The sequence below is a fragment of the Mobula hypostoma genome, chromosome 26, assembly GCF_963921235.1.
Source record: "Mobula hypostoma chromosome 26, sMobHyp1.1, whole genome shotgun sequence".
In the NCBI taxonomy this organism is placed as follows: domain Eukaryota; kingdom Metazoa; phylum Chordata; class Chondrichthyes; order Myliobatiformes; family Myliobatidae; genus Mobula; species Mobula hypostoma.
In genome coordinates this window covers 21,115,019-21,127,447 of record NC_086122.1, presented here as the reverse complement: position 1 = coordinate 21,127,447, position 12,429 = coordinate 21,115,019, and the positions used below count along the sequence as shown (strand labels likewise).

General features: G+C 43.0%; 1 protein-coding gene across 2 annotated transcripts in view; it reads right to left on the bottom strand.

Moving 5' to 3' along the window:
- The window catches only part of LOC134338091 (transmembrane protein 35B-like), a 72,974-nt gene extending 64,201 nt beyond the window's left edge, over positions 1 to 8,773 (bottom strand). The window contains exon 1 of one of the 2 annotated variants that reach the window (XM_063033626.1): positions 8,582 to 8,773. In XM_063033626.1, the coding sequence (XP_062889696.1) occupies positions 8,582 to 8,689 (108 nt within the window). In that variant the 5' untranslated portion in view covers positions 8,690 to 8,773. The remainder of the gene's footprint in view (positions 1 to 8,581) is intronic. The other variant, XM_063033625.1, reaches the window with a different exon arrangement.
- Between the last annotated feature and the right edge of the window lie 3,656 nt (positions 8,774 to 12,429).

The following is a 12,429-nucleotide window of genomic DNA, read 5'->3' as shown; positions in this document are numbered from 1 at the left end:
CCAGAACAACTTCTTCCACCAGGCCATCAGACTGATAAGTTCAAGCTGACCCAGTTATATTCCTAAGCTAGATTGACTGTTCTGTTATATATCTTACCGTACATACTATTTATGACAAATTACTATAATTTGCACATTGCACATTCAGAGAGAGATGTAACGTAAAGAATTTTATTCCTCATGCATGTGAAGGATGTAAGAAATAAAGTCAATTCAATTCAAAGTCATGCTGGTTGAGTGGTGTGGACAGCTTCATCACTGTCTTTTTTATAACCAAGATGCATTTGGACATATTCTTTGGTAAGATGCAATGGCTGTTGTGATGGCAAAGCATGACCAGTTACAGACACCACTGTCTAAGTCAGCTGCTGCTTCATACACTTTGCCTCTGCTGGGACAGACATGTTCTTCCTTGAGTGCACCTCATCCCTGCTTCCTCCATGCTGAAGCATGCTTTCTCCATTTGCATCTCAACTCCACAGTTAGCATTTGCTGCTCTCATTCCTTCTGCAAGTTTGTGCTGCAGCTGTACTAATTGTGGTTTCATCTGAGCATCGAGAAGACACTGTAGATGCACCACATTCCATTGTGGTCGACTGCAGATTTTGGCAATATTCAGTTGGACTCTGGGCCTCAAGGGAAAGAGGTATCAGAGCCAGTGCACTCCACCGGGGCAGCGTAGCACAGCATCCGGGCTGGAATTGGTGCTGCCCCTACCCCGCAGTGCTTGGCAGGACAATGGACTGAGGGTCTGGACTACATATATACATACAGATTTTGAGTGGTTGTATTTAATTGATATCCTATTTCTGCCTATCATCTTGCAAGGACTAGGCCTCAAGCTGAGGTGTTGCCTGTTTACAGCTGCCAGGGAGAAGCAGTGGAGCCAGTGTGGCACAGAATCCAGACTTGAGTCAGTGCTGCCCTACCCCACAACCTCCCAGTGTTCGCTCGGCAGAAGACAAGCTCTGTTGAGATAATCTGCAGATTTTGGCGCCATCGGTTGGCTGCAGTTTGAGTGGTTGTACCTTTCCATCTTATACATGCTATGTGTGCTTTGTGCTGTGTGTGACTGTCGGTACTGTGTTTTGTACCTTGACCCTGGAGTAACACTGTCTCGTTTGGCTGTATTCATGAGTATTCATACAAGGTTGAATGACAATTAAACTTGAATTGAATTCTGAACTGACTTCCAGGTCTCAGCAATTGATATTGCTCAAGTCCAAAGCCAAAATTATCATCTATAGCATTCAGATGCATCTCTAGTCCACACACAATGCCTTTGAAAACCTGCTCTTTTCACTCTACTGCCCTGTGTGCTCTACAAAGCTATGCAGAGAACTAAACAACTCCTCAAAAATCACTACAGACTAAAACTTTCTTCAGGGTTTTCAATAAGATCTCTTACTTGTGAAAAGATATTGCTGTCACAAAAGCAAAAACAGAGTAATGGAAATGAACGTCTCCCACCATATGCTTCAAATTGAATCAAAACCAACCTGCGCAGGAAATGATACAAAAAACAGCTTAGGTACAGGAAGTGACATTCATATAAAATGAACTGCCTCTGGAGATGCAAGAACACGAGCCAAGCCAGAAATAAAAGTACATTATTCGGAACTGCTACGTTTTACATTTATCATCAAGGATCAAGGAGCACCACATGTGTATTGAAGCATCAAAACATACAGTGAAATGTATACCAAGAAAATCTGCAGATGCTGGAAATTCAAGCAACACACACAAAATGCTGGTGGAACGCAGCAGGCCAGGCAGCATCTATAGGAAGAAGTGCAGTCAATATCTCGGCCTGAAACGTCGATTGTACTTCTTCCAATAGATGCTGCCTGGCCCAGTGAAATGTATAGCTAGCTTCAATCTCATTCAGTGAGGATGTGCTGGGGGCAACCCACAAGCGTCACCAGCTCCACAACCCACACAGTCACAGGAGAACGGGCAAAGTCCTTACAGACAGCAGTGGGAATCAAACCACGATCTTACAGCTGGTGCTGTAAACGCACGCGGTAACCGCTACGTTACTGCGCCACCTCCCATGGGTTTTAGCAGGTCAGAGTAACTCTAAAGATTCAAAGTGCATTTATTTTCAAAGTTTGCATGCAGTATACAACCCTGAGATTTCATTCCCACAGGCAGCCACGAAACAAAAGAAAATCCTGGAAACCGTTCAAAGATAAACATCAATACCGACCCCCTCCCCCCCCCAAGAAGAGAAACAAATCTCACAAATGGCAAAAAAGGAAAAAAAAACACAGAATATAAAACACAAAATCAAAAGAGCCCAGGCATATTCAGATCAGATCAGTTCATTTCAATCTAGCTCTGTGCTGTTCGTTATCTACAGACCAGCCCCGATCAAAATCGCCCAAAATACCAACAAAAAACGGAGCGACCAGAAACTAGAAAAACATAATGTGTACAACAGAGTCCATTCTCACTTAGAAATGAACTAACTCGGCTCCCTAAAATGTGCTTTCAAACATTAAAAAATGTCTATCTGTTAAAAAAATAGCCCTACATTAAACACAAACACTCTGAAAAATACCAATAGAAAGCTTGTGTTGTTACATAGCACCTGGTGTGCTGAAACTTTTTTGAACTTATTCCAAACTAAGGAAAATGTGCAAAGCTGGCAGCCAGACTAAATTGTTTTGTGATGTGCATATTGACATGAGTCCATCACCCTGAGGTCTAAATGAGACTTATTCATGGCTGGTGCCTGAGTTTTCTGTGCAAGAGATTTCCCCCCCCCACCCCCCCATGAATCCATCCACTCTGACAAATCAATACCAGTATTGTCACAGGTGCCAATTTCCCTATCCCTCAACCCCTAACCCAAAATATCTTTAATTGTGGTGTCTCAAAAATTGAGAACAAGTCAGAGCCCACTAGACTAGCGTGCACGTCAACACCAGCGTGTTTCTACTGAAGATTAACTAGAGAGGTTTCTGAACAAAGTCCACCGTGTGCAGTAATCAGCCATGGAGATAATTTACTTCAAAGAGGTCCCTTCTCTCCAACCAGCAGTTAGTAACGTCCTGACACAGGGCTAATCCCAGCTTTGTCAAGCTATCTAGAAATGAGGTTCAAAAGCAAAGTGGTAATCAATAATTATATCCCAGTTAAATGAACTGCTGCCAAAACCACCAACAGCGCTCTTAGCCTTAAAACTGCTGACAGACAAATCTCTGAACAATCAAACTGTGAATGCACCACTGGGTGACTTGCTGTTAAGAGACACGAGCACTGGAATTAAGCCATACACATATTTGAGCCCATTCATATGAGGCGGTGCCCTCTCATTAAATGTAATAAAGGATTTCATTCAAAGGAAACGTTTAGATGGCAGGTATAAATTCCAACAACATGAGAAAGTCTGCAGGTGCTGGAAATCCAAAGCAACACACACAAAATGTTGGAGGAACTCAGTAGGTGAGGCAGCATCTAAGGAAATGAATAGATTGTTGACGTTTTGGGCCGAAACCCTTCTTTAGGATATAATTTCAAGGCTGTCAAATTCATTGACTACTTGCATCGTCATACAATCTCACTCATAAGGCAAGGAAACCAAAGAATAATGCAAATTTACATCAGTAAATGCGACGCAGTGGGGCCAACATAGAACGGTACAGCACAATACAGGCCTTTTGGCCCACGATGTTGTGCCGACCACTTAACCCACTCTAAGATCAATCTAATCCTTCCTTCCTACATAGTCCTCTTTCCTATCATCTATGTGCCTATCTAAGAGTTTCTTACCACACCTGGTAAGAGAGCAAGGTGTTTAAGAATTAGCTGAGCAAGTATTTGCCTAACATTCTTTCAGAAGGGTTGGGGCTCCAAGGACAAGATATTTAATACATCAAGAGGAAATGTGAATTCATTTAAATCTTACATCCGTCCCACAACGTGAGGGAGTAAAAATCATTGCATTATGACTCCGTCGCAGTGTGCAGACATGTGAATTTCTAAGGCTAATTGCTTGTAGAAAGAAGCTGTCCCGTAGCCTGTTGGTTCTGGCTTTAATGCTGTGGTAGAGTTTGCCAGATGGAAGCAGCTGAAACAGTTTATGGTTGGGGTGACTGGTGTTCCCGATGATCTTCCAGGCCTTCTTTACGCACCTGCTGTGTAAATGTCCTCAGTGGAGGGAAGTTCACATCCACAGATGTGCTGGGCTGTCCGCACCACTCTCTGCAGTGCCCAGCAATCAAGGTTGGTGCAGTTCCCATACCTGGCAGTGAAACAGCCAGTCAGGATGCTCTCAACGGGTGCCCCTATAGAGGTCTTGAAGATTTAAGGGCTCATGGCGAACTTCTTCAGTCACCTGATGTGGAAGAGATGCTGCTGTGCTTTTTTTTGCCACAGAGCTGGTGTGTACAGTCCAGGTTACTTTTTTTACTTCACTTTATTGTCGCCAAACAATTGATACTAGAGCGTACAATCATCACAGTGATATTTGATTCTGCACTTCCCGCTCCCTGGAGTACAAATCGATAGTAAATATTAAAAATTTAAATTATAAATCATAAATAGGAAATAGAAAATGGAAAGTAAGGTAGTGCAAAAAAACTGAGAGGCAGGTCCGGATATTTGGAAGGTACAGCCCAGATCCGGGTCAGGATCCGTTCAGCAGTCTTATCACAGTTCGAAAGAAGCTGTTCCCAAATCTGGTTCGATCTTCAGTGATGTGTATACTGAGCAACTTGAAACTACTCACTTTCTCAACTGCAGTCCCATTGATGTTATCCATCTCCATTCCTTCTGTAATCCACAGTCAGCTCCTTTGTTTTTTTGGATATTGAGGGAGAGGTTGTTGTTATCTTGGCACCTGTGTGTGCAGGGTGTGAACTTCTCCTCTGTAGGAGAGCAGTGACACAGGATACCAAGGAGGAAATGACAAAGTGGGACAGAAAGGGGCAGAAGAAAAAACAAAATCACGTGGATCAAAAGAAAACAATTGGAGTAAGATTGTGAAAAAAAAATCAAAGCTAACATTCTTTATTTGAGTGCATGCAGCAACCGCATAAAAAAAATGGGTGAGTTGAAGACACAAATAACTACATACAAATATGATCTAATAGCTATTAGGAAGATGTGATTGCATGGGGACTTGGTGCAGGTGCTCCAGAGCACCCAGTGTTCTGAAAAGCGATCACCCAGTGTTCTGAAAAGCGATCACCCAATCTGCACTTGGTTTCTCCAAAATGACGTCAATTTAAGATTCATTTTTGCCAAACAGCGCTAGTGGGGGAAAATGCTGTTTGTATCAGAGACTGTCTTAGTGATTCCAATGTTCCTACCAGCACATTGACTTGGGAGATGAGCATAGGGGGCATGCTATGTTGGCACTGGAATGTGTGTCAACATTTGCAGGCTGCCCCAGCACATCCTTGGGTGCGTTGGTTGTTAATGCAGATGACACATTTCACTGTATATTTTGATGTACATGTGATACATTAATCTGAATCCTTGTAAACAATGCAGCTTTTTGCACATTCTTATGATGCCACAGTTGTGTTCCCAATTATACTGTAAATCAGGAAATTATTGACACCAACTAACTACATGAAGTGGTTTTGTCTGCAGTGTTGCTGCAAACAAGATTAACTAGATAAACCATCTTATTTTTTGTTAATCTTAGATGCCAAAGTCATTAAAATAAAAGGAATGTAGCTATATGGGCTGTGTTTCTTTTTTAAAAAAACACAATTTTAAGATGTTCTCATGTGATAGAAAGTGCTTACATGCAGGGCTAGTTCCAGAAATGGATCAGCACAAGGCCCCTGCTGTTTACTGCCTCTGGGAGTGATGTACCAGTGACAAATTCACATCAAAACAAGTGTCATCTTAGACTCCCCTGAGGTTTGCAAGGAGAGTCAGTACACTGATCTCTCAGCTCTTCCATCTTTTCCTGTCAAAGTGTTCTGCATATCATCGTATCCCAAGATATTACTGACTTAGCTGATCTCTGCGAGAAAGTCATGTGTGAAGCTACAGTATAACTGACAGCAGTTCCCTTGGGTTAATGAGGGAAAGATCGCTGACTGAGTTTCTCAATGTCAATTACTAGTGCTGAGTTCACAGATGGCCAGCATTGAGCTTGGCTGTGGTACCCTCTATTGTCAAAGTTTACTGTACTTGTGGAACTTGAACATCAGTTAGCAGTGCTATTCTACTAGCATACCAACATCTTCAAAAACAGAACTCCTACTTCAGATTTCTTTAAAAAAAACACTTGAATTGGCTTTGTGGCAAGACATAGGAGCAGAATTAGGTCATTCAGCCCATTGAGTGCTCTGTCATTCCATCACAGCTGATTTATTGTCCCTCTCAACCCCATTTTCCTTTGAACACCAAGAAATCAAGACAGCAACATTATCATGAGAGTGTCAAGCAACCCCTCTAGGGATTATATATGTAACAGTCTACCCAAGGTGGACATCATCAATACCAGACTCTGGTGGGACAGGCAGGTACATTCTCCCTACATTCTGGGCTTTCTTATCTCTTGTCCTGATGTCTCTAAGTTCACCTTGTCCACCAGCCACGTTCCCTGGACCTCGTTCACAGTGAACCAACAATTTTACCTGGATTCCATGTTGATTGATTGAATGATTGGTTGTCTGTCTTTTCCAATGATGACAGTTGGATTTGTGTAGTTATTTTTAGATGATGAGAACTGCGTTGAGAAACTTGTTCAGGAGAGTTTTTAAAAAGCGTTTGCACTGGAGCAATTCCACTCTCTCAATCTGGGAAGTCCGGGTCCAGCGGTATGAGTAGTCATCACAAATGGGGTCTTTCTTGGTTGTAGTGAGTGACCATGACTTCTTCACTCTCCACAAAATATTGCAGGAAAGTCTTCATGACCATTTGATCTCCCCGTTGATCTGATGCACCCAGTCCGCCAGAGCTGAATTCACATGCTAGGACAGGCATGTCCCTATCTCACCAGGTTGTGGCCCACCGGCTACCCTCACTTGGTTTAGCCTGCCTCTCAAAGCGGTGAACTGGGGTGTGGGCACTTGGAGCCACACATGAGAACCAAGTGTTCAGTGGGGACCAAATGTTAATGAGCTGCCGCAGAATGACAATACAAAGCCCTTTCACCAGAGGTGCTACACCTCCCTGGACACCCATATTCCATAACACTAATACTGTAAACACTCTCGTTCTTCTCAATTATAATCACCAAAGCTGCCAACATCACCACCCAATCAGAAAAGTACCCAGAACTTCTCTGAACACAAAAAGGGCAGTACAAAGCCACATCAAACACTGCCGACTAGGTTCCATTCTGAACTCGGATGCTGTCCATGGTGGGTTTTCCCTTTTTAACCATGGATATCCCCCAGGCGCTCTGGTTCCTTTCCCAAACATGTTGAGTTCATTGGCTTACTGTAAATTATACCTCTGTAGGTGTTAATGGGCAGGTGTGGGAGAACTGATTACAGGCAACCCTCATTTTATGGAGGACAGCATTCCTACCAAATATCCTCATCACCAAGTTTCCTTAGCGCCAAGCCGCATCATCTGCATGAAGAAACAAAAAACTGCATTGTCTTTACTTTTTCCCCTTATAAACTCCAGCTATCTTGCCTCACTCCTCTCAGTCCTGATCAACATTCACAATTCCTTTCCTCCCACAGATTCCATTCAACCTACTGAGTTCTTCTGAATATTTTAACACAAATAAAATTCCTTGTTATAAACCTCAGTAGAAAACCCAATGGGCTGACCCATTAAGGACATCATATTTGTTACCACAGTCACAGAGCACTCCAAACAGGCCCTTAACTCTCCTATACCAGCCACAATACCCTTCCAAACTAGTCCTATTTGCCAGCACTTGGCCCATAATCCGAGGTTCCCAAACTTTTTATGCCATAAACAGAGGAGTCTGTGGACCCGAGGTTGGAAATCCCGTTCCACTCCTTGTACCTGTCCAAATTATTATTTTAAGTTGTTATTGTGTAAGAAGATTGCATCTTTCCCCCTCACCTAAAATTATGCCCTACAATTCTTGACGCCCCAAAGCTGGGTAAAAGACTGAATGCATTCGCCCTCGTGATTTTACCCTTGAGGACTTCAGCATTTTCAAAACTAGGTTCCAGTCCCATTAACACGCGCACTTCAGTCTTTTTTAATATTGTCACATTTTGTTTCCCAAAAATGTACCCCCATTTTACCTTGGCGAGTCAATACAAAGCCGCTTCGCCCTGAACTTGTGTCAGATTCTTGGAAACAAATCTCGGTGCAAACTGAGCACCGAGTTGAAATGTAACCGCGCTCGGAGATCCGGAACCGCAGTGGCACTGCAAGTAAAAATCGCCACGCTTAGACATCTAAACTGCTGTACGTTTATTGTGGGGAGTTACACAGACGTGTCGCTTCCTCGACCCCGTGCGGAATTTCTGTTTTGTACAGAAACGCTCACGACTCGCCAGCTTCCCCTTTTGCCGCCGGCGTTCATTTAGCGCCATTGAACAGAGGCGGAAAGGGGCGCTGCTGATTGCTGTCCCGGGATACGGAACGGACGGGGGCGTCTACCCCAGCTAACACTCACCCCCTCGGCGTACAGTTCAGGGGAGATCCGATCCGTCACCTTGATCATCCCCGTAAAAACGAATAAAAACCCGACAACCAACCGGAGAGACACGAACATGAGCGCCATGAGCACCAATTCACCAAGTTCACACGCAACGGGGGGCAAAACGCAAGCACTCTTAAAGGGACATCCAGGCAAACACTGTTACCTGCCAAAAGCAAACCAACCGAAAGCATAGCCCATCTCCCAAACTCTGCATTACTTCGCGATTCCAAACACGCGGAGCAATTTATTTCTTTTGAAGTTGATATTTGCTTCTATGGAAAATATTTAAATATTTCCTCTGTTAGTTTAAATAGGGCTTTATCTGTTGCAAATTTCAATAAATCCAGCCTGACGTTTGTTCCTGCTCTAATGTTTCCAGTTCTACCAACAACAGCAGGTTCAGTTGTCTTCCTTTGAGTAGAACACACTGTAAAGGGCTGGCCGACCTCTGGTCGGAAATTTATACTTTCATTGTTTTATTTAGTGGGCGGCGAGATTGTTTGTATCAAGTTTCTACTCTCTTCCCTTAAGTATTCACTGCGGGGGGGGGTAAAAATGGTTTACGACACGTGACCCACATATTCGCGCCAGCATGTGAAGCAGGAATCGTGCAAATCTCATGGTCAGTTAATACCAGCGCTGGCGTAAGGCACGATCCTGTGAAACAGCATTAAAATAAATATAATGTTATGCTCGAATTAAAACAAAAACACAGGAGGTTTAGCAGATGCTGCAAAATACAGTGCCGTGTAAAGGTTTTAGGCACATATACATAGCTAGGGTGCCTAAGACCTTTGCATAGTATTGTATTTGTCAACTTGGAGCGGAGATCAAGTTTGTAAATCTGGCGGGAGCAAAGGATGTTGGGAACGGTGAAGGTGGAGTACCACAGGTGGGGTGTGGGACCGGTGGTGAACTAGTGCCAGGGGCAGGGGATGGCATGGGTGTAGACACATCTAGCTCCGAGACACCAGGCAAGGTCATTTGGTTCCACACAATTGGTGGATTGATCACTATAGAATGTCCTACACACAAAATGCTGGAGGAACTCGTCAGGCCAAGCAGCATCTTTGGAAAAGAGTAAATGATCGATGTTTCTGACCGAGATCCTTTGTCTGGGGTTCCTCTGGTGCATCCCGCTCCCTCTGCTCGTCCTTTCCCCTTTTCCCAAACATGACTCCCTTCTCCCTGTCCCCTTTCCACTCTCAGTCCACAATAGAGACCCATATCAGAATCAGGTTTAGCATTATCACATATGTCACAAAATCTGTTTTTTTTTGTTGCACCAGTACAGTGCAATGCATAAAATTACTACAGTGCTGTGCAAAAGTCTTAGGTACCCTAGCTATAAATATATATGCATCCAAGACTTTTGCACGGTACTGCCATATATTAGAATTTTCCTCTCTAAAGCAACCACAATGTTCCTTAATCAGGAGCACCAGAAATGAATAGTATTGGAAGAAGTTTAATGACCTTACTGTTTTGGCCATGGTAAGAAAAATACTGTCTCCAACTCTGCAAGAAAATAAGTTTACTAAACTCCTTTATATTTCAACCATTTATGGCAAAAGAACTTGATTAGATGCCAGCCTGTACCTCACCCAGGAGATAACTGCTTGGGTCAATATGGCACAGCTTTATTTATTTATTTATTTCGCGATCCAGTGAGGAATAGGCCTGTCTGGCCCCTAGAAGCTGCGCCTTCAGCAACCTCTGACATCCCGATTTAACCATAACCTAATCACAGGCCAATTTACAATGACCAGTTAACCCACCCAGTATGCCTTTAGACTGTGGGGGAAAACAAGAGAAAACCTATGCATTCAACGAGGAGAACGTACAGAGGACTCTGGGATTGAACTCCTGACTCTGACACTCCAAGCTGTGACAGCGTTACACTAACCGCTACACTACCGTGCTGCCCAACCATCAGGATGGTGCCCACTACTCATAACATTCTCCAAGCACAATCCAAGTTTCAGACAGAAAAATCTTTAATCCATAAAAGCATTTGAAATCCTGCACACCTTGATTTGTTAAGATTTAAAAAAACTTAAACATCTTAATTGTATATCATTTCCCTTTATGCCTTACATCTTTGTGTTTGTATGTTTCTGTGTAAAATGATAGACATTGGTGGCTGTGAAGTAAAATATTATCTGCCCCATCACACTGTACACACAGGAGCTGGTAGAATTTCAGGAGAAATAATTAGGGATGGAGGAACAATATCTGAAATTCATTTTGGTAGAAAGAACAGAAAATGAGGATGTTTTTTCTTAACTGGAGACGGACTGAAAAGTTGTTCAGTGACCCTGCCTGGTGGGTGGCCGAGAGGGAGGGAGGGATTAGGACTCGTTTTGCTGTTGTTGCTTTGTTGATTGGTATGTTCTGATTTGTTGTGTTCTGTGATGTTCTGCCAAGTGTTGTGGGCATGTTATGTCGACCCAGAATGTGTGGCAATACTTGTGGGCTGTCCCCAGCACATCCTTCCCTGTGTTAGTTGTTAATGCAAGTGACAAAGTTCACTGTATATTTTGGCCATGTTAAAGTGATAAGTCTGAATCCAAATGACTGAACATTGGCATGGAGATATATTAGGCCATGGGAAGCCAAGTTATATGTTACAACAGGATTCAATAATGAGTAAAACATGAATGTGAGGAACATGGGACAAGGGAAGTCCATATGGTCCTTTGTGGCAGCTTCACATTCAATAAGATCGTGGTTTATCTGTTCCTCCACTAACATCATTTGCTTTGAATCCTAAAATATTTAATCATCACTATCTTGCATATGTTCATTGGCTGAACCTCCACCTCCCAACTGGTCAAGAATTTAAAAGATTTCCCATCCTTTGGGCAAAATGTTTCTTTCCATCTGTGCCCTTTGATCTGAGACTGTGACGCCTGGTTCTATACACTCCAGCCAGGGAAAACATCAAACCTGCATCCACGTTGTCAAATCCTGTAAGCATCTTCCGTTTTTTTTAATCAGATCACTCCCCTTTCTTCTAAACTCTATGGAGTGTAGACCCTGAGTTCTCAACCAGTCAACCACAAATGCAATAATATCCTTTCTTCGAATAGGAGACCAGACTTGTACACTGTACATACAAACTCGCCTGCAAACAACATCTTATACTTGCACTTGGGCTCTCCTGCAATGGCAGACTGTCTAAGTTTTTTGGTGCCCACGTCCTTGTTGAATCTCCACAATATTTTCCAGTGGTCCATGTACAATGACATCCGGTGCGATCTGATCACCTTTTAATCTCTCACCATTTAAAATATACCCTTTCCTTTATTGTTTCTTCCAGAGTACCTAACCTCACATTTTCCCCCAATGTATTCCTTCTACCATAACCTCGCCCGTTCTCTTCATTGGACTTGAATTATATATGAGGCCACACCTCTGCACCTTCATTGTTATGTGAAGATCTGTTCTCCTTATTTTTCCAATAGAGAGAGGGCAGTGAAAAAAAAATCACCATTGATTTCTAGGATGGGAGGATGGGCGTAGATGTGCTATGTAATGCCATTAGACCTACTGATTTTTTTTTTTAAGTTGATTTAGTTGAAACCTAGACTTGACAAGATACAATGATAATGTTTTTCCTGACTAACGTTTCCAGAACTTGGAGTAACAATCTCAAAATAAGAGGTCCTCAATACAGAAATATCCTCAATACAGAAATGTGATTTCTTCACCCAGAAGGTTCCCAGATGGTATGTTGCTTCCCAGGTGCCAGGATCCGGGACAACTTGGATCGAGTCCTCGGCATACATAAGTGAGAGAGTGAGCAGCCAGAGGTCGTA